The 21,913-nt window shown below is 37.3% G+C and overlaps 2 protein-coding genes across 2 annotated transcripts in view; one reads left to right on the forward strand and one right to left on the reverse strand.

Annotated features, from left to right (window-relative positions):
- The first annotated feature begins 26 nt into the window (after positions 1-26).
- Positions 27-4,247, forward strand: LOC130653847 (probable ATP-dependent RNA helicase DDX43). Its single transcript, XM_057456349.1, has 16 exons — positions 27-36; positions 106-357; positions 504-559; positions 795-1,111; positions 1,370-1,470; positions 1,591-1,646; positions 1,727-1,780; positions 1,878-1,942; positions 2,025-2,135; positions 2,207-2,280; positions 2,363-2,430; positions 2,548-2,648; positions 2,726-2,873; positions 3,076-3,326; positions 3,558-3,802; positions 3,873-4,247. Exons 1-16 carry the CDS (start codon positions 27-29, stop codon positions 4,040-4,042), a joined length of 2,079 nt encoding a protein of 692 aa, XP_057312332.1. The 3' UTR covers positions 4,043-4,247.
- A 2,406-nt stretch (positions 4,248-6,653) lies between these two features.
- Positions 6,654-21,913, reverse strand: part of LOC130653947 (uncharacterized) — an 89,608-nt gene continuing 74,348 nt past the window's right edge. Inside the window, exons 65-75 of the mRNA XM_057456443.1 lie at positions 21,048-21,380; positions 19,171-19,500; positions 18,693-19,031; positions 18,253-18,576; positions 17,832-18,164; positions 17,430-17,750; positions 15,688-17,346; positions 15,264-15,593; positions 13,824-15,125; positions 8,362-13,687; positions 6,654-8,271 (exon numbers count right to left, since the gene is read on the reverse strand). Of these exons, the coding sequence (XP_057312426.1) occupies positions 7,454-8,271; positions 8,362-13,687; positions 13,824-15,125; positions 15,264-15,593; positions 15,688-17,346; positions 17,430-17,750; positions 17,832-18,164; positions 18,253-18,576; positions 18,693-19,031; positions 19,171-19,500; positions 21,048-21,380 (11,415 nt within the window). The 3' untranslated portion in view covers positions 6,654-7,453. The remainder of the gene's footprint in view (positions 8,272-8,361; positions 13,688-13,823; positions 15,126-15,263; positions 15,594-15,687; positions 17,347-17,429; positions 17,751-17,831; positions 18,165-18,252; positions 18,577-18,692; positions 19,032-19,170; positions 19,501-21,047; positions 21,381-21,913) is intronic.

Raw genomic sequence — 21,913 nt, forward strand, 5'->3', positions numbered from 1 at the left:
TTGACTGTGTGTGTGTATAGTTACATATGCCTTACAGTTAGCCAATCACATATAATATTTTTAACAATATAGCATTTTGAAATAATGTTTTAATCAAGTCATAAGTCAGGCTGATAAAAATATTTATACCCTTTTATCTTCACAGAGGGAGAGGAGCAAATTTAGATTGGAGAGCAAATAACTCAAATAGCACTTACAGTCCTGAAAGTCAAAGCTTCAATAGTTCACTGAGAAGCAGAAGAGAAAACGGATTTGATCGTCAGACAGAAACTAAGCAAGGTTTTAACTCCTCAAATAGCAGAAGAAATGATGTATTACGAATTGAAGTCTTAAACGATAATGTTGGGAAAATGATAGGTGATACAATGTTCTGATTTTATGCTATTATATAAATCATAGTCATTAGGCCATGAAAAAATCCTAAAGTAAATATACCAGGCATTTTAAAAAAATTGTAGTTAAAATTGATAATGAATATGCGTTAAATTATTATTTTTTTGTAGGTAGAGGTGGTTGTAAAATAAAAGAGATTCAAGCAACAAGTGGCGCTAGAGTTCGAGTATATACATTTTGTAGTTTGTTCAAAAATTATATTTTAATAAGTGAGATGAGCCTTCACTGGGATTTTTCTAATGTGGTTTATACCTGATAAAATTCACCTTTTTTTACTGTACGCCTTGCCTGTGAGTAAAATCTATGCAAAAAGCAAGTGAGAGAGTTATCTCATTAGTTTAAACTTGGCAGTATGATCTTCAAGCTCTCATACCTACGTATAAATTTATTTATTGTAATAGGTCTTACAAGATGAAGCTTCATTATCTGTCACACCTGTTGAGATTACTGGCACTACAGAGCAAAAAACTAAAGCGAAACAACTAATTGAAGACTGTACTATATCAGCCGGTGATATACAATCTTGGGCAGACAGAGAAAATAGAAATTTTGAACAAAAGTCTTTGTCAACGCCGAAGATTGACTGGGCTATGTTAAAAAAGAAGGCAGAAACTTTTGAAAAAATGAAATGGGCTGATTGCCCAGATGTCAAGAAAAACTTTTATACAGAGAAGAAAAAAATTGCTAATATGGATCCATTAGAAGTAGCAGAGATAAGGTGAAGGTAGAATAGTTTGTGTGCTACAAACCATTCATTTATTTATTCAAAGAGTAAATAGAAAAATAGGTGTGGTAGCATTTTAGTTTGACTTTGTTAAAGGAAAGATCTTTTTCTATTATCAGCATGTTCTTAAATTTCGACAAAATCAAGAGAAGGAAGTCTTTCTAAAAATAGCTTGAAGATGAGCCAAAATGTAATTTTTTTATTTGTCAGTTTATATTTTTATTTTTTCTCAATGCATACAATTATGTTTAGGAAAAATAAGAACAGTATAACGGTGCAAGATCTTAGTAAAGAACAGAATCAAAAGATACCTAATCCTGTGTTGTCGTTTGAAGATGCATTTGATCCTTTTCGTAAGTTGTAACTGCTTCTAATGTTTCTGCTATATAATTTTTTTCTTTTAACTTTTTCTTATTTTCCACAATACCAGGTATGTTGATGTGTATGCTTGTAAATTTTTTGTAACTTTTTAGCGGAAATATTAGAGACCATTAGAGCTAATAAATTTACCGAACCGTCGCCAATTCAGGTAGATGGAATAATGTTTGCTTGCTTTTATGTTACACCCTCTCCTGATGACAATGTTATGTTAACAAAATTTCATTGTAGTGTCAAGCTTGGCCTGTCCTTCTCTCAGGTTCAGACTGTATTGGAATCGCACAGGTAATTGAAATTATTCCAAGTTTAGTTACTCTTTTTTGTTTTCTTTATTTTATTGGGCAAACAACGTTCGGAAACTTTTCAACAAACATCTGTTTAGACTGGAACTGGAAAGACACTCGCCTTTCTTCTACCAGCATTCATACATATTGACCAACAACCAGTGTGAGTAAAATGTATTATTGTGATGGCACGGTAATATAGGTGAAAACAAGAATTGTATAAGACCTATTTTTGCTTTATATAGGGAAAGAAATGCTCGAGGTGGGCCATCCTGCTTGGTTTTATCACCCACGCGAGAGTTGGCACAACAAATCGAAATGGAGGTGAAAAAGTTTCATTATCGTGGAATTAAAAGGTTTGTTCTAAAGCGTTTCGTCTTTCTTTATTAAGATTATGTTTAAAACATGTTAATACATCTTTTTGTAGTGTTTGTATATATGGTGGTGGTGATCGTAACTCTCAGATCAGTCAGATTAAAAAAGGAGTTGAGATTGTCATCGGTAAGTCGCTAGTTATCGTCGAACTGTTAAATTGCTTACAAGAATTATCTCCCTCACAGTGCCGATATTTTTTTTTGTTAAGGTACTCCTGGTAGACTGAATGATTTACTTATGAACAATTTTTTTTCTGTAAAAAGTGTCACATATTTGGTAATTGTAGCAATTTATTGTTATTGTTGTTTTTATTGTTGATTGTGATGATGATTTCGCTTGTTTTCTTTTTTGTAAATTCTTTTTGATAATTTTGTCACTTAATTACTCTACCAGGTTCTCGACGAGGCAGACCGTATGTTGGACATGGGGTTCGAGCCTGAAATAAAAAAGATATTACTTGACATTCGACCAGACCGTCAGACTGTCATGACAAGGTATACAACTCGCTTACCACCTTTCTATTCATGATCCTGGGAACGAAATGTTAATGGTGTATTTTTTTTATTTGCAGTGCCACTTGGCCATCTGATGTTCAAAGAATGGCGGATAAATACCTGCGAAATCCAATACGTGTAAATGTTGGTTCATTAGATTTGCAAGCATGTCATTCAGTCACGCAACTGATCGAATTTATCAACACTGAAGATAAACAAGAACGAGTATGAAATTTTCCATTTTATTTTTCTTGTGTTACACTTTTTTTGGAGCTAATTTAAAATTTAGAATGATCCCTGTGTAAGGAAACAATCATACTAAGGGTGTCGAACACTTTGGAAGCACATGGGAAACGGCTAAAATAGGGAAGACGTAATTTAGGATGTAATTTTCCATTTCTTTTCAAAACATTATTCGATGTGGTAGGTACTACAGTTTATAACATCAATGGACAAAGATGACAAACTTCTTATTTTCGTTGGCCGTAAAATCACAGCTGATGATATTTCATCAAACTTTGCCATGCGTGAAGATCTCGATATAGGTATACAATGTATCCATGGCGATAGAGACCAATCAGATCGTGAACAAGCGTTGGAGGATATGAAGACAGGTAGAGCGCGTGTGTTGATTGCAACTGATGTCGCCTCAAGAGGTCTGGATATAAAGGATTTGACGTAAGTAGTACGACCTGTTCAAACAATGTACAAATTTTAATTTTGTTCTGTAATGTACTATTATTGCTTAAATTTCTTTCAATGTATTTGGCATGTTCCTGACTTTATGTAATATGTACCTGGCTTTATTCTGGCTTTATATTATGTGTCGGAACTAACTTAGTGCGTTTCTGGCTTTATATGGTATATCTCTGATTTCATTTGCCTGAAATTCTACATTTATTTTTATAGACATGTATTAAATTATGATTTTCCTCGCCACATCGAAGATTATGTTCATCGAATCGGTCGAACTGGCCGTGCGGGCCGATCAGGCTGCGCACTGACGTTTGTCACGCGTGAAGACTGGATGCACGTGGGCAAGCTAATTCCAATCATGGAGGAAGCAGGGCAGGACATACCTGATGAATTAGTTGAGATGGCTGAACGTTGGCAGAAAAATCGAGATAGAATGGCAGAAGAGAGAAACGCATGCGGTATGTCTTGTTTTATAGTTGCGAAGGGTTGGTTAATTGGTTGATATTAACTGCCGTGTTTTTCTTTTAGGTGGTGGGCGTGGTGGTGATGGAAGAGGTTGTTTTAAATGTGGCAAAGAAGGTCATTTTTCTCGTGAATGTCCTGAAGGTGGTGGATTTGGTGGCAGAGGACGGAGAGGTGGTGGAAGAGGGAGGAGAGATCGTGGTGGGATAACCATTCCTTTGTATGGTGCAATATAAATATGTTTTATCAAGTTTAATGCTAGTCTGAAATGTCTGAAATGGAAATGTCTGGAATGGAATGGAAGTTTAAAGTTTGGCGTTTCGGAGATTTCATGTGGCCGTACCACTGTATCGGCTAAAGTTTTATTTAAAGAGAAGGCCATACAGTTTTATATTTTGTTAATTTTCGAGTTTTTTAAAAAAGAAAATTTCGTTTAACAAAGTTGTGTTTTTTTTGGAAGAATTTATTTTTGTAATTACTTCTTTTCCGCGTAAAAACGAGAATAGTCACCCTGTGACCTCTTCAAAAATATTTATAAAGTGCTCTTAATAAAAAGCACATTTTTAAAACGATTTCTTGACAGGAAGATGCTAATTACCCTTACTATTATTATTTTAGGTCTCGGGTGTCGCTCTGTATGTGTGAAAGTAAGACTAACCACCTTAGCTCTATACTTCAAGGCACCAAAATCATGTTTGGGTAAACCTTCGCAGTTAAATCTTTTGACAATTTTTCGAAATTATAAACTTTGCGAATTCGAGATTTTTATTTATTTCGCAGGAATAAACTTTCGCGTTCCCATACAATATTTTGAGCATATAAACCTTTTTGTTGCTGTCAAATTAATCCAATCGATTATTTATTTGCGTAGGACACTAAAAGAATTCTCATGTAGTTCCAGAGCCAATTTCCTGGTCGACCAGCAAAGTAAAATAAATCTGGCGAGATGGTTTTTAACAGAGACAGGGCATATTCTAAGCAAACAAAAAACGATGAAAAACAAAACAATATATAGTTTTGGGGGTGATGTTACTATGGATCAGCAGTCATAAGAACCGGTAATAGTCTGAAAGCGCGGCCCGATATGATCGCTGTTTCACGTGAACTTCAACATAAGCGACCCTTGTAAAAGAGAAATGACTAAATTACCGTGTTTTGCGGAAGAAATTTTTGCGTAAATCGAGGTTAAATTACCGCAACAGTTTACAGCGAATACTCCACAGTAGCACATTACCAACCTCCCTGTACAATCCTGAATTATTTAAGTCATCATTGTGGTGATTAAAATAGCTACGACGTCAATGTGACATGAAATTAAACGAACGAGGACACCAAATGAATCCCTTGTGTATAAACGTCACCAAGAGTATACCTACCTATTTCCCATACCACATAAGAATGTAAGCTCAAGGGTGTACTGTTGATAAATCTAGTTTTTCTGAAATTACACGGTACTTCAACTTCTTGTCCGGGAAGCATGATACTGACGAGAAGCGAATCTGAATGAGCTGGTAGCCAAATACGTCAGAAAAAAACACTTGCGCTATACTCAGTTGGATCATCGCGCAATAATTACAGATAAATTTCGACTCATATCGTCTGCAGTTGATTACTAGGATCTCTTTATGAGAATCTTCTACGCCAATGATATTCTGACGGGACGTGTCCGTAATATTACAGGCGTAGGGGACAAAGGTTGAATACCACCCTAGACACGACACGATCACTTCTCCATGTGCACAGTGGATTAGGACTTAGGTTATTTGGTTACATCCTAATTCCTACATACGGTTCTAATTTTTGTGTGACCTGTCCACTTGCCGTGGAACGCATTCAAAGGGCAGTCACAGTGCATTGTTGACGATGTTTACTTGTCCTGAAACATTGTTAAAATGAAACTCTTGTGGCCAATTCAGCTAACTAAAAAAAAACTTCCAAAAATGTTGTAGTCTTAAACGCGAATTTTTAAGTCCAAGTTTGAGGTGAAGATCTTGAAAAAGATAATATTTTGGATATAGGAAATAAAACAGCGATGTTAATTTAAAAAATGACCTATTTATTTCTAGCAAATACGTATCTATAGTAGTTAATTTTTAATTATGTGTGGAAAGGTTGGAAAAAATGATGACGAACGTAGCAGTTCGAAAAGCTTTTGTATGTTGTTTCGTAATTAATTTTGGTAAAGTAGTTAAGACGCTGCTTTTGAGGATAAGCCAAATGCTATATACTAAAGTGAAAAATTAAAGAAGAAACACTGCAATGAGCGCGCCATGCTTATTGTCTGGTCTCTATCCCTGCAAGTGGCACCTCTGCAGCCTGCCGGTTGAAAAGTTTAAGTCAATAACTGTCGTATCTCCATTTCGCAAAGTAACCGGAAATGTCAAATTATTTAGTTTTCAGGCCAAGATGAGTTGTGCAAGCAATAGACATTCTATTCCCATTCGAATTAAAAATCTATTATTTTAATCTGCTAAGTTATTGTGGAAACACTACAATAATTTGGAAAAGAAAAGAAAACACCAGTTGGATCACTGAAAAATGTGAAAATAATAAGAGCAACCTCGTCACCAGGGCCTCTTTTCGCTTTTTTGATACGGGTGTGCAGTAGGCATATTTTTCCTCGTATCATAAGCCCTCAAACCCATTCACCGGACTTCTTGCTTCTCAGCAGCATCAGCTTACACTTTCGAGTCATCGCTAGTTATAAACCGCATGTGTAATGGTGTTGTTCTTCTCCACCACGACGTCTAAGCTACCAAAGCACCAAAAGAACCTTTCTGGAAGGAATTTGTTCGTTGATTAACCACTTACTCCTTCTTTGAAACAACAGAGATAAATGAGACAAAATTTTATTTGTTAAATTATATTTTCAATTCTTATTTCCCTAAATGTTTACAAATATTTACACAACACAAACACAAATATTACAAAAAAACAGATTTTTTTTTTCCTATCCTAATTTCTAAGAACCCTATATTAAAACGAGGCTAAACAGGCCAAGATGTAATATATAAAAAGCCTCGCTTTCAAGTAACATTTCAAAAGACTTATACAGGCCATGATAAATCTCCTAAAATGTTACTTTCCTGAAGAATGACTTCAACACAGGCCGAATTGAAGTCACTCTAAAGTTTGTTATTTTAATAGGGTTTGTCCGTACAAAAAAACATAAAGAAATTCCACGTGCGTATCGTTGTGAAGTCTATCGAAAAATAAGTTATTAAAGTTACAGATAGACAAGCGTAGATGAGGTGCATCATTTACAATGTAGGCATCCATAAAAGTGCTGACTATATACAAAAAAAAGTACAAAAGTTAATAAATTGTCAAAAAAATAATTTTACGAAATTGTAAACAACTAAATTTGAAACACAACGTAAGTATGAACTAACAGAATTTTTTCATTCATGGCGACCAAGGATTGGCTGCACTTTTGTTTGTTTTAAAAAAAACTAAATTGAAATCTGTTTCAAAGACTAAGTTTTAAAAATATCCTAAGAAGTTACAAATGAATGTAAATTTCGTTTATAATATTGTTATTTTTTGTTGTCTTTTAATGTTTATTTTCGTCCTTCTTTTTCTTCAGAAAGACTCGTTTAGTTTTGTAGCGCGTTTACGTAACTCGCGCGTTCACGTAACTCGCGAATCTATTTTTTGGTCGACGTCCTTCTCTTCGTTGCTCCGTCTGTTTTTGTAGAAGCGTCAGTTCCTTTCTTTGCTACTCCTTTCTTGGTGGCTGTACCTTGAGTGGTTAACCGTTCGAAAACACCTCCTGTACGGGGTTTGGTGGTTGCACCTTTTGGTGGACTAGAAGAACCATCTGTTCCTGTCACGGAGACACGTGGTACAGCTGGTTCCTTGGTGGAAGTGCTTTTCTTGGTTTCTTTGTCAGTACTAGAAGATGACGTTCTTCTTGGGACGGCGGATTTTGTAGGCGTTTTTGCACTAGAAGTTCTTGGGGTAGCGCTTTTTGATGCGGTACTGGTAGAGGTTCGAGGCGTGGCTGTAGTTTTTCCAGCTGTTGTTTTGGGTGTTCCATACAACCTAGAGTAGACGTCACCAGATCGTTCACGACTTATTTTAGGTTGTGAAGGTGTTCTAGTCATAGGCGAATCTGCACTTGGACTCTTTTTCTTTGGAGACGCGCCATATCCACTACCTCTCACACCAGAGTAATCCTTAGATTTGTAAGTTGGTATATTCCTGCCTTCCCTATCTAAATCAGATTTCTTTCTCGTCATGCCTGGTACAGAAAGACGACCACCTTTTATATCACCACCAGATTTCTCTCGGGTAATTCTTCTAGGAATACCTGAGCTTGAGCCCTCTCTTGATACGGAAGGACGATCTCGTGTCATGGAAGGTTCTTTCTTTCCGAAATTTGATTTGAAGGCTTGCATACCCTGACTGGCGTGCTCAGGCATGATAAATTTCTCTCGAAGCTCGTAGTTTGTTCGTCCTTCAGCTACAAAAACAAAAGAGGGATAACATATGAAAATACAATTAAGTTTTTTAATGCTTACCTTAGAAAGCAAAAAAGAATAAGAAAACATACCTCTGCAGGGATCATTTTTATCTAAGAATTCAGCTAGGGTTTCCCATCCACCGCCAACACGAACCATCACCACACTTCGCAATATACGTACCAAACGTAATTTTTGCATGTCTCCAAACTTGTATTTTCCTTCTCCAACCTTTTCCATCTTGTACATCTCCGCGCAACAACATTTGGAGACTTCTGCGCCAATGATGTCGTGAATTTGTTCAGCTTCGGTCAGCGGTTTATCAGGCTTGCGTTTTCGTCCTTTCAGAGCATCCATGAAGTCTTGATACGTAATAAGAATATGACGTTTGTGTTGATCGAACACAAGTTCAATCTCCCATCGTTCCGCAGGGAAAGAAGTATCGTCTATTGCATGCACAAACTGATCGCGAGTAAGTTTGTTATCCTTATCGTTGTCATTCTTTCGCCACATGTCAAGAACTCTTGATTTAGATTCACGCAACCAGCCATTAAAGCGGTCTTTCCATTCATCCCAGCTAAACTCCGCAGCGGCTTTGCGAATGCGGATTTGGTCTAGTTTTTCTTGAAGACGTCTGTTGCGGTCCATAAGCACTAACCAATAGCGTTGCCAACCTTTCGACAGCTGTGAAACCATTGGGTTGAAAAAATCTCTCTTTGAAGCATTTGGATCTTGTCGTCCACGAGAAGCAGCTGACATTGCTCGACGTTGACGGTCAGTTAACGGTTTTCTTCTGGCGTTTTTAGTGATCTTGTTGTAGTCTGGTTGTTTCTGCTCAGCACCATCTTGAGTTAACTTATGTTCTTCAAGCAGTTCTGTGAGTACATTATAATCATCAGGAAGTGGAATTTTTTCCCGCTGATCTAAAATATCCTCCTGTTCAGTAAGCCATTCTAAAAGCAACGCCGACAACTTCTCCTCTTCCAGTAGTTGCTCAAGAGCTTCATCGAGTCTAGTTTTGCGTTGTTTCGCCCAACCAGATATGTCATTCCATCGCTTTTTAACAACTGCTATGTGATGTCGAATTGTGGTTAATGCTGACGGGTGACAGAACCTGAGAATAACTTCTCCTTTCTTTAACAAAGTATTAACACGCACTTCTTCTTCTTCCAATGTTTCCATAAAAACAATAAATTCTTCTTGCTGCTTCTTAATGCCAGGAGCATCTTCTGCAATAGGACCTTGTCCCTTTAGTTCATCTTCCAAAGAATTTATGTTATCTAAGCATGATTTTGCACCAGTTTGGAATTCCTTCGCAAGAGTGAAAGCGTTTTGCAAGCGCTCCTGTTTAGTTACAGAAGCTTGTCCTACATTTTCCCATCGGTTCTTTAGATTGTCTAGTTCCTCCTTTAAAGCTTCAACATCATCGACTTTTCCTTCTTCCAACATCGCTTCTCCAGTCTTTACAATAGACTCATAGTTCTTCTCTCGTTTTGCAAGATCACGTTGGAAAGCTTTGTGGTTATCGATTAACAACTTTACGGTGTTAACGTCTCCCATAACAGCTGTCTCGCTAAGCAAACTTGGCTCGACTGTGTCGATCCAATCCACAAGGGCTTGCACAGCGTCGTGAAACATTCCATGGAAGAGCAATGCTTCTTCAAGTTGATGTTGCCTATCGACAGAAACATGACACACAACGTCCCAGCGAGAAGATAAAACAGTGATTTTTTCTTCAATGATGGTCACTTCATGCGGTTGACTCTTATCAACAAGAGTTTTGCCGGCTTTAACAGTTGCGTTAAATTTGGATTGTTTCTTTCCAAGCTCGTTTTGATATTCCTTGTGTTTTCTCATCTGAGCTTTTACGGATGGAGCATCTTTTCCGACTGATAAATCGCTATTGATCTTATTCTCAACGTCATCAAGGAACGTCATTAATTGTTCGTGACCTTCAAAGAATATTTTAGATTCGTTGTAGTTATCGTCCAAAATCTTCTTGCGCGTCTTGAGTTTACCGTTGACCCCCTTCCATTTCTCAGTGAGGTCATCGATCTCGTGGTTGACCTCCTTCGCTTCTTCTGCTGTACAATTCTCAATCACCTTATCAGCTGTTTTTCTGACGGTACGGAAATCTTCTCGTTTGTCAGAAACTTCCTGGTAAATCTCGTCAAAATCTTTCATTTCCACAACGATGGTTTCATAGATGGTGCTGACATCAGAAAACAAGGTTATATTTCCTTCCACCCTCACAACCCATACCTCCAGTTCTGAAATCAAACTTTCCAAAAGACGAGAATTTTCAAGTGCGTCTTCAAGTTTGTCCGACTTCTCTTGAGACAATTTTGAGACAACAGACCATGATGTTTTAATCTCCTCTTGGGCTTTCTCCAGAACTCGTGCGCCACTGATGTCGCTAGATTTAATAAGGATTTCAAATGTCTCGATGATATATATGTACACCTCTTCTCGTACCTCAATAACTTTTACAAACTCCCTATGTTTATCCAGTTGTTTTTCCACGGTTTCGGATTTCGCGCCGATCGGAGCTTTTGATTTCAAGAAGGTTTTGGCTTCACTTAACCAGATGTTTAACTCACGAACTTGTCCTTGGAACTTTCTCGATTCATCAAAAGCATTTTGAAGGCCATCTTCTTTTTCTTTTAACAATTCTTGGATTTCATCCCAACCTTTAGTCAGGTCTTCAAGTTTGGATTTTAGTTCAGGTTGAGCCTTGTCTTCGTCTACCAACTTTTGTGCGGCTTCTTGACAACTGGTCACACTGGGTTTATGCGACTTGACATCGTTTGCAATTATCTTCAGTTTCGACAATTCGACTTCAATCAACTTCTTGTCTTTTGGTACTTCTTCTTCTGAGGTCAGGTTTGTTTTTGTCTCATCAACCCAGACTAACAGTTCGTCAATAGCAACACCGAATTGACCACGCTCGATTAAAGCGTCTTCAAGTTTCTGTTGTTCATCATATGACTTATCGAGTAAATCTTCCCAACGTTTCTCAATTTCATCTACCTTGTCACGAACATTCTGTGAATCGTCTTCGTTGACTTTCTCAGCCAAAGTTTCACCTTTCTGGTTTAATTTTGTGATCTCGTGCTGTCGTTTCGACAAATCGCGATGATAAGTTCTTAACTTCCGTAAGTTGTCTCTTAATTCTCCGACGTCAGCCGGTACCTCAGCGTAAGGCTTCAACGTTTCTTCAGCTTCTGTTAACCATTCTTCAACGTGATCTTTGTCTTTAGTGAATTCTTCTGCGAGATCTTTAACTTGTTGCAGATCATCTCTTCTCTTCTTCCATGCATTCTCCAAATTATCCCATTGGTCAGTAACTTCAGACAGCTCCTTGTGTACCTTAATCTTGTCTTCTTGTGCTGCTTGAGACACAAGAACAGGCGTGCATTCAGCCAAAGTAGCGATCACATCTTCATTGCTTTCCAACTCGGTATGTAAGTCGTCATGTTCTTTGATCATTTCAGCAATGGCTTCAGGCTCGATACCTGGTTCTCCCTGGTCGTCCATTTTAGCTTGAACATCAATTAAAGTGTCTTTCAGTTTTTCAACTCCTGGCCAGAATTTCTTCGCAGCATCATCACTGCTTTCTAAAGCCTTACGACGATCGGTGGAAGCACCAACATTGAACTTGGATAAGTTGTTAAGCTTACGTTGTTTATCCTTTAATGCAGTGGATGTTGGTGATTTCGGATCTTCTTCTAAAAGATTGTCGATCGATTTGTTGACAGCATTTATCGGCTCCTCAAGATCTTTAAGTTTGTTCTCTTGTTCTTCAAGCGTCTTGAATTCTTCGGCAATTGGTTCTTCTGTTACTGGTACAGGTTTTTGCTGCTTAAACTCTTCCTTTATAGCTTGACTCTTTTCTATAAGGCTTTCAACATCGCCCCACACAGCTTCCACTTGTTCAGCTGCAGCACCTACAGTGATGCCTTTATCTTCACTAGCTACTTTCAAAGCTTCCCATCTTTCCTTGCAATCGTCCATTTTCTTTTGCACACTATCTGGACCTTGTCCAGTACCACAGATACCGATTAAATCAGTGCCAGTTTTCTCTAACGTAGCCATCTGCGGTTGTAATTGTTTGATGTTATCTTCAATGTTTTGAAGTTTCTCCTTTTGAAGTTCTACACCTCGACCTTTCTCTTCGTCAACTTGTTTCAACAGGTTTTCAGTGTTGGTAAGTCTGCCTTCAACATCTTTATGTACGTCAGAGAACTGTAGAGCAAGTATTAATCCCTCTACTAACTGAGTGTTTCTATGGTCAGTCGCCTTATCCAATTTTTGTTTGTTAAACTTTAAGTTGCTGATCTTATCTTTGACTTCAGGCGCTTCCTCTTCATTGCATCCCATCAAGATTGTTTCACCTAAAGAATACACTTCTTTAAATTCTGGTTCTTTACCATTAAGTTCAGCGGTGAATGTCTTGTGTTCGTTCATTTGTTCTTTGATTTTCTCTGGTTCAACAGAGACAGGTTCCATTACGCGTTGTTCATTCAGTTTGTCATTAGTCCATTTGTTCAAATCATCAAGATTGTTATCGAACGCGTCAACTTTCTCCTTCGCCATGAACATATCACGTGCTTTCTCATCGACATCAGCTTTCAGTTTCTTGTACTTCTCTTCTACAGCTTCGACAACTTTTTTCAATTCTGGATATTCGTCAGACTTTACTACTTTCTTCAATTCTTTAGCAATCTCTTTCAATTTTTCAACATCAGGTTTATGTGCTACAACATCCTTCTGGATTTTCTTAATCTTTTCTGCCTCGGCACCATTAGGTTGTTTTTCAGCGAGATCCTTTTCAACAGTATCCATCCAATCATCCAATTCTTTTTCCTTATTGTAGAAGTCTTCCAATAAATCGTGTGCTTGTTCTAATGTCTGTTCTTTGTCTTGCACGTCGTCGTTCAAACGGTCGAACTTTTGGTTGAGCTTAGCAAATTTATCTTGTACCACGGCTTGTTCTTCTGGTGTGCAGAAAGGCTCCAAATGTTGCAGATCTTCAAGCACGGCTTGAATAGGTTCTTCAATTTGTTTTGCTTCATCATTCAACCCCTTCATCTTTTGAACCTGTTCATCAACCTTGGCTTTGTCAGCTGATGGAACATTCTCGTCTGAATTCACTTTCTTGTCAAGGTCATCAAGCTTGCTCAAAACGTCATCCAGATCTGTATTAAATTTCTCTGCTGCAACAAGGGTATCATCAAGTTTTTCTCGCCTATCATTGACACGATCTTTCAGTGAATCCCACAACGCTGTTACTTTGTCAAGGTCTTCTTGAATTTCAGCCTTTTTGTCTTCATCTTCAGTTGTAGCGAGAAGTTCTTCACCACTCTTTTTAAGATTCTCGACGCTTGGTTCACGATCGGCGAACATTCTTGTTAGAAGCTACAAAATGGAAATTTGAAATCATAGTACACTGAGTTGAGTACAATTAAAAATGTAATACAATACAACCCAATCTGCGTGCAGTGGCATACTACACAACCCAATCAGGACGCAGTTGCAAAATACTTGTACTTACTTTTTGCTCCTGTATTTGAGCTTTCAATACATTTTGATCCGCAGCAGAAACAGGCTTTTGATTGTCGAGCAGCTCTTCAGTCTCTCCAAGCCATCCCAGTAGAGATTGAACAGCATCATTAAACTGACCACAGTTTACCAACGCATCGTCTAATTTGCCTTGTCTGTCAGATATTTTTTGATTGACATCTGCCAATCTTTCGTTCAGCTTATCTAATGGCTCATCAACCTTACTGCTATCTGCTTCAGGGTATTTAGATTTCAGATCAGATCTGACATCATTCAAAGCTGTTACTTTTTCTTGCAGCTTGTCTAATTCAGCAACCAGGTCTTTCAAATCACCAATTTGAGCATCGATAGTTTCCTTATCTCCACCAACAGGCTTCTGTTCTTCCACTTTCTTCTCCACAACGTCCATATCACCCTCCGCATCTTTTAATTTTTCATTGAAGTCGTTTAGTTGATCTTTTAATTTCTCTAGTTCGTCTGTACGGCTTGGAATATCGCGTTGTACGTTTCGCAACCGATTATCTACTGTTGACAATTGATCACCGAACGTGTCTGCACCAATACCCTTCTCTCGTAATTTACGACCACGTTTTTGAATGTCGTCAAACAGTGGAGAGCTTTCATCTAGGGTAGCTTCGACAGCCTTTATGTTCTCAACTTGACAAGCTAACTCTTCAGGATCGAATTTGTCTGGTTTGTTATTTTCGACGTCATCGTTTGCTTTCTTGACTGTTTCAACAGCTTTCTTTACATCGTTTTCAAGTTCGTCCCAATCACGGATGACACCATCCACTTCGTCGGTCTTTTCACTGAGTTGCTTCTTCAATTTATCAAGTCTTTCTTTTACCTCATCAGCTTCGTTGCGCAAGTGTTTGGAATCAGTAGTGGGGTGATGCTCTTGGAGATCTTTCGCAATACCTTCGAGATCGTCAACTTTAGCTTGAAGATCATCAACCAATTTCATTTGCTTTTGTAATTCCGTTTGAACTTCCAAACTCTTTGGTTTGTCTGCTCCATACAAGGAAAGTTCTGGTAGAGTTTTTTCAATCTTCGAAATCTTTTCTTTTGTTGGTCTTGCAACACTGTCAAACTTTTCCACCTTCTTTTGAACATCTGATATCTCGGACTGACGATCATCCCCAAGCTTTTCGACTTCATTAAAGTGTTTCTTCAAGTTATCAAGCCGTTCTAACACTTCAGGTGCATTCTCAGTGCATTCTGGTTGTAATTCTTTTATCAGTTCCTCGATCTCCTCTAAACTTGGTTTCTTAGATTTTGTGTCGTTTTGTAAGCTCTAAAATTATACAACGTGTACAAAAATTAAACGAAAGGAAAGCAGAAGCAGAGCAAACAAACAAACAAACAAACAAACAAACAAACAAACAAACAAACAAACAAACAAACAAACAAACAAACAAACAAACAAACTTACATTGATTTCTTTTTGTTGTTGATCTAATTTTTCAGGTGAACAGGCGACTGGCTCTAAATCTCGAAGTTTCTTTTCTTGATCATCCAAGAATTTCTCAAGATCAGACATCTTATCGTCCAGTTTTTTTGTTTTGTCTAAGACATCACCTTCTTTAGCGTTCTCTTTGTTGAATTTATCACCAGTGTCATCCCACAACTTTGTAAGCTCATCGAGTTTCGCTTGTAGGGCATCCTTCTCCATTGGTGACTCAATGGAATCTAGCAACTTCTTGCCATTTTCTAGGATACCTTCAAACACTGGTTTCTCATCCCCAATGTCTTTCTCGATATTCTACAACACGCAAATAAATAAATAAATAAATCACGATTAAAAAAAATTAGAAGTAAGACAACTCTAAAAGGCAAGGGATTCTGGGACACCATACCTCTAAATCACCCATGATAACACTCATTTGACCAGGTTTCATCGAACACGGTTTCTTTTCCTGTTCATCGATACGATCATCAAGATTTTTAACACGTCGAACGAAATCATCGATTTGATCTTGCAACGCTCCACATTCTTGCAATTTCTCCTTCAATTTTTCTTCACGGGCATTTAACTCTTCTGCAAGTTTATCGAGCGGTTTCTTCCTCTCAGCAAGTTTGTCTTGGATATCCTTCTTTACATCTGGGTCATCTTCGTTAAAGTCGATTATTTCGTTGCCATACATTTCAGCTTCATTGAAGAGATTATTCGCTTGTTGCAATTCAGCTTGCAATTTTTCTAATTCAATGAGTTGTTCTTTCACTTTTTCTGGAGTGGCACCGATCGGTTCAAGCTGTCCAGCTTTCTCCTCGATAGGAGATGTTTTATCTTTAGTTTCCATTACTTTATCGTTAAAGTTCTTGACAGAATCATTAGCTTTATCAGATTTATCGATTTTCTCTTTCAATTTATCGATCAGGTCCTCGTGTTTTTTCGCTAAAGCATCCGTTATTTGACTAACTGCTGTCACGTTGTCGGGTTTGTCTTCGACAATAATCAGCTCATTGCCAGCTTTCTTAACGTCTTCGACGCCTGGTTTATTAGCAACAAGCTCGTCTAAAAGTTTCTTCAACTTATCTACTTCTTCTTGAGCTTTCACTGGATCGTCTCCAACAGGTTGTTGCTCGTCAACAGCAAACTGAGCTTGTTCACAAATTTCTTCAACCGGTTTTCGTTTTTCTTCAAAGCTTTCAATTCCCTTCTTCATCTTTTCAGACTTGTCATCTGCTTCTTTGAGTTTTTTCTGCAACTCATCAAACCTAGATTTTACGTCATCTACACATTCTTTGACAGGTTCCTTGTCTGTATCAGGTTTCTCTGATAAGGGTTTGCCGCAGGATGTGAAGTCCTCGTAAACAGGCTTTTGTTTGGCTAGCTCGTCCAGTAATTCAAGGATGATGTCTTGCTGTTTCGAAAGCTCTTCAGGATCAACAGAGATGCAATCAAGGGGCTCTGCTTTCTTCTCCATATCTTCCAACCAAGGAAGCATTTTGGATTTGTTGTCATCAAACTTTGTTGCAAGATCCTCAACTTCATCCAGCTTGTCTTTTCGGTCGTTCGTTTTCTTTTTCACATCTTCCCATCGTTTCTTAATATCATCAATTTTATCCTCCAAAGCCTTCTTCTCGTCGCCTGGTTCGGCTTGCTTAAGCAGGTCTTGTCCTTCCTCCAATAGTTTCTCTAACTTAGGTTGACGTGCAGTAACCTCCTCAACGACGTACTTGTGATCGTTAACTTGACGCGCGTTCGTGTCTTTGTCGGCAGAGATTGGTTTTTCTTCTTCTAGTGTTTTCTCCATTTTCGTCAACCAACGTTCGATCTCATCAGTGTCATCAACAAATTGTTTGGAAGACGCAAGAGAATCTTTCAGTTTCTTCTCCAGTTCATCTAACTTAGTTGGAATTTCTTCTTCCATCGGTACTTGTACTTTTTCCATACGTTCATCGACCATCTCGAGCACCTTTGGATGTTCTTTAAGGTTTTCGTGACACCAGTCCTTGATATCACCCGCCTCTTTAAGTTCGGGTGAATGTTTTCGAAGATCATCTCGCATTTCCTAAAAGTTAAAACAATAAAGATTAGGGAAAATATTCAACTGACTACGCATGCGTGGTAAATAGCGCCAACAAGAATACTTACATCAACTTTTTCTAGTTGCTTCTTCACAGCCTCTGGTTCTGTTCCAGATACATCGAATTTTTCAATTACAATGATTGTTTCTTCAATGTAAACTTCTAAGATAACGATTATTTCGAGGAAATGTTTTACTTTCTGCAAGTTTTCTTTCTTATTATTTTGCTTCTCTTTAACCTTGTCCACAACCTCATAGTACTTATCGCTAAGTTGATCCAGTTCTTTTTCGATCTCGTCTGGGCTATCAAGTTGTCTTATCAACGTCTGACCAGCTCTGTTAACAGCCCTTAATTCAGGTTTTCTCTTTTCGAGGGTACCAACAAGATCCTAAGCAAAACGCGAATGTTAAAGGAATTCATCACTTGTAAATATTTATGAGAAGTGATTGCAAAAATAAGATAAACTTACATCTAATTCAGCAAGTTGTTCGTCGCCCTTTTCCACATCTAATCCGAAAGGTTCAAGTTGATCAACTTTCTGTTCGGTAGCAGTTATGAACTCCTCTAGAGGTTGTTTTTCTTTGTTGTAAGTATCTAAAGCTTTCTTGATCGTCGACAGTTTCTTCTGTTTATCTTCTAATTTGTTGACAAGATCAGAGAAGGGGAGAGTTACGCTATTTAATTGTTCAACAATAGCGGCAGAAGCTTCGGGATCGTTCTTGTTCGCCTCCAGCAACTCTGCAGCTGTCTTCTGAGCAGTTTCCAATTGTGGTCGACGTTTTACAATTTCTTCCTCCAGAGCCTGAGCAAAATATGTTGTTTTTTATAGGCTGCTATGATCGTAGAAACAACAACAACATAACAAAACAAAAAATACAGAAATATCCTACCTTAATTTCGTCTATTTGTTTCAAAATATCGTTTGGTTCAGATGAAACGGGATCTTTTATAGCAGGTGACTCTTGAGCTTCTGGTAGCCATGTTTTTAAATCCTCACAAGCATCATTGAACTCCTTGGCTTTGTCTAACTGATCATCAACTAGTTTGTCCAAGTCGTCCAAATTAAGAGCACACTCATCTACCTGTTGAGTTAAAGCAGTTATCTTTTCCTCAATAGGTTCAGGCGCAGCTCCACTTTCACGAACAAGTTTAGGAATATCTTCCTTTAGCTTTTTAAGTTCTGGTTTCTTCTTTTCTAAATCATCTTTCAATCCCTAGAAAAGACAAAAGCAATCGATAAAATGCTGAACTCGCAAGAATTTAACTGGAGCGATAATTAGCCATTAGGAATTTAGAGTCAAGAGTTATAAATACGTTGCATAATGTTTACCTTGATTTTTTCTTTAGCTTCTTTTCCTTTCTCCAAATCTGCTCCAAACAATACTGGTGACTTCACAAGGTTTTGTGTGTTTTCGACTAATTCTTCAAGTGGTTTCAACTGATCGGAACAGTCTGCTAATTTCTTTAGAACGTCCTCACAATTCTTCTCTCTTTCATCAAGATCGGAATTTAACTTCTTCCAACGTTCATCAACGGCATCCACTTCGTCTTGCTGCTCAGGTAACCCATTTGTGATGTCAAGTTCTTTACAGGTCACGAAGACAGGATTGTTGACTTCTTTGAAATTTTCATACATTGGCTTGTGGTCGTCAACATCTTTTCGGAATTCCTAGTATAACCAGACCCTTATGTTAACTTTGGTGACTTAATTTTATCTTAATACAGGGAGTGAAGGTGTAGAGAAATAACACAGAACATAAATTTAACACATTGGTTGAAAGTAACACATTTGTTAAATAAAAACAAACCTTGATGTCTTCCAATTGTTTTAAAATTTCCTCCTGGTCAGCAGATACAGGCTTTAGATTGTCCTTTCGTTTTTCCGCATCCTGCAAATAAACGCTGAAAGTGACGTAATCGTCATTGTAAGCTTGCGCAAGTGGATATAGTTTGTCGATGTCATCTTTGCGCTTATATGATTTATCCTTGACTTCTTCCCATTTCTTTTTTGTGTCGTCAATTCGTTGTTGCAGAGCTTCCTTTTCGGCTCCCGGTTCGGTCTCATCTAACAAATGATTACCGTTCTCGACGATACGTTCAAACACAGGCTCCGTTTGCACTAAGTCTTGATGTACCAACTAAAAATAAATGTTTAGATTAGTACGTGAGGGCATGGTTCACATCACCGTTGGCATCAAGGATGTTTGATATAAAAAGCAAGTATTAATAAAGTTGTGGTTTTAATTGATGACCTAGCCGGAAAAAAAAATTTCATAGGAGTGTATAAAATATAAAGAAATTTTCCTTAGCAACGGCAAATATCACAACAGGAATTAAAATTTTTTGAAGGCTTTTTTTAAAGACAAAAAACATGTGATAACCGCTATTAATCACATCTTTTAAATTGGACTTAATAGCCCATTTAAATTCCCTTTTAATTAGAACAACAACAGTATCGTCTCCAGTGAGACATATTAACGGTTACGATTGAACATTTTGGGAATGTTGAATCATGTTTATGCGATTTCTACACACAATAACCAACTCCCCATACAGAACATAGTAAAAGCAAGCAGAAAAACTGGTAAACAATTGAGTATAATCGAATATATGAAGATTCCCTTGCAAAAGCATTTTATTTATTCAGGTTAACTGTAAAAACAAAAAAAATTCAATACGTTGTTTAATAATATTTATGTTTGCATTTCTCTTTTTTGCGGTGTTAAAAATTTTACTTGAGAAGAAGTTCAAGAGGAAATCATCGAGAATTCAGTAAAATACTTTATATTCATAATTTTTGGAGGAAAACACAATACAGTATAGCTACATATTCTGAATTCATACGTCGAGTAAAAGTGTTTTAAATAATTTATAATTCCTTACAACGATAAAGTTAACAAAAAATAAAAAACATCTCTCCTCCATTTTGGAAAGCAAATTTTACCATACCCTTTTAAATATCCAAAACTTGGGCTGATATCGAACTTTCGGTTTGACAAAACAAATGATATTTGATACATTTTTTCCAAGGTTAGTTACGAGAATTTCCGAAGAAGAAACCACGCTGTTGTTATCGGCTAATTTTACCATAACTTACTCTGTAGATTAAATACGAGATATACTTCTTTAAAAAATCCACATAATAACAAACTTTTTTTTTATTTTAATTCTTTTATAAATAAAGATTAAGCTCGAAACGGAACTATGGCTCTTCGAACGTGCTCTCGCCTTCGCCTCCGCTGTTTGAAAGTTTACGAACGAAACTTTTAGTCATCAGTTAAAACCGCATGATGACGTTTAGATGCACGATAAAAAGCAATTACGATATGACGATTTTAAAACGCGATAAAAGGATGTACTTGGACATATATGTAGAAAGCAATAGAGAATAAATCGAGCCGGAAGCTGGTAATAACAATTGAGTCAAAAGACCTTAAGACTACAGGCGGTTCATTAGACGTTGCTATGTTACTATGACATTAACTTAAAGGCAGGTGGAGAGCTAAAGTCTGATATTGACAATAACTTGTCAATAGTCGATGGTAATTTGCTTTTTAAACATTAAAAAAGAGATTTTGGTCAGTAATCTGTTTTCAACCTTGAGTTGACTGCGAGAAAGCTAATAAGTGTTGCTAGGTGACCAGTGAGACAGATAAAAAAAATGTCATTTTAAACAACTTTTTACCTCATGCTCTTCTTTTTGTTTCTTCAACGGTTCCAAACGAGCATTCAAAGGCTCTTCCTCGTCGAGTCGTTTTTCAAGATCATCAACGGTTTTGGTGAAGTCAGCAAAATTTGTTTGGAACTCTTGGCATTTTGAAAGGGCCTTCTGTAATCGGTCGCGCCGAATTTCAACTTTGGTGGCCAGCTTATCATACTTCTCCTGATTGTTGTCGGTTTTCTTGCCGATATCGTCTTTCAACGCATTATCTTGACGGTTATTTCGAACCAACCAATCACCGGCGTCTTTGATGTCTTCCAGCACAGGTTTCTTTCGAGTGATTTCATCCTGCGCAGCCTAAAACAAAGAAATCCGAAAATTAAATATTTCAAACATTAACGCTTGTAAAAAATAAATATATAAAACACACACTGGTTTCTTTTTCTTTCCCTTACAGCTAGCACATCCAGCACAGTTCAATTTTTTCAAGCCAGACCCCATGACGTGTACGCCATATTAGAAAGAATTAAGAATATCGGGGTTTGTATTTACGCTCCACTTCTTAGTTTTCACAAAGTGAGAAAGTTTTTTTTCACAGTTTAAAATGAACTGAAGCTCGGCAAATTGATTGAAATCTGAAACTTTTATTTACAAAAATGACGCTTTAGATAAGCTGGTTTTAAATTAATTCCAAATTTTAATTTTTTTTTTGAAAATAATCATGCGTCCTGTTATCCATTCCTGAATGAAATTTTTGATGAATGTTTCAACAAAATATATTTTTTGAAAGTTTCAACAAAATCTATTTTCTGAAAGTTTAAAAAATCCAGGGTGTTTGAAAATATTGATCAACTCAATATGACAAATGACACAATAGTCAGTGATTTTAG

This window comes from Hydractinia symbiolongicarpus, chromosome 8 (assembly GCF_029227915.1).
Source record: "Hydractinia symbiolongicarpus strain clone_291-10 chromosome 8, HSymV2.1, whole genome shotgun sequence".
Classification (NCBI taxonomy): domain Eukaryota; kingdom Metazoa; phylum Cnidaria; class Hydrozoa; order Anthoathecata; family Hydractiniidae; genus Hydractinia; species Hydractinia symbiolongicarpus.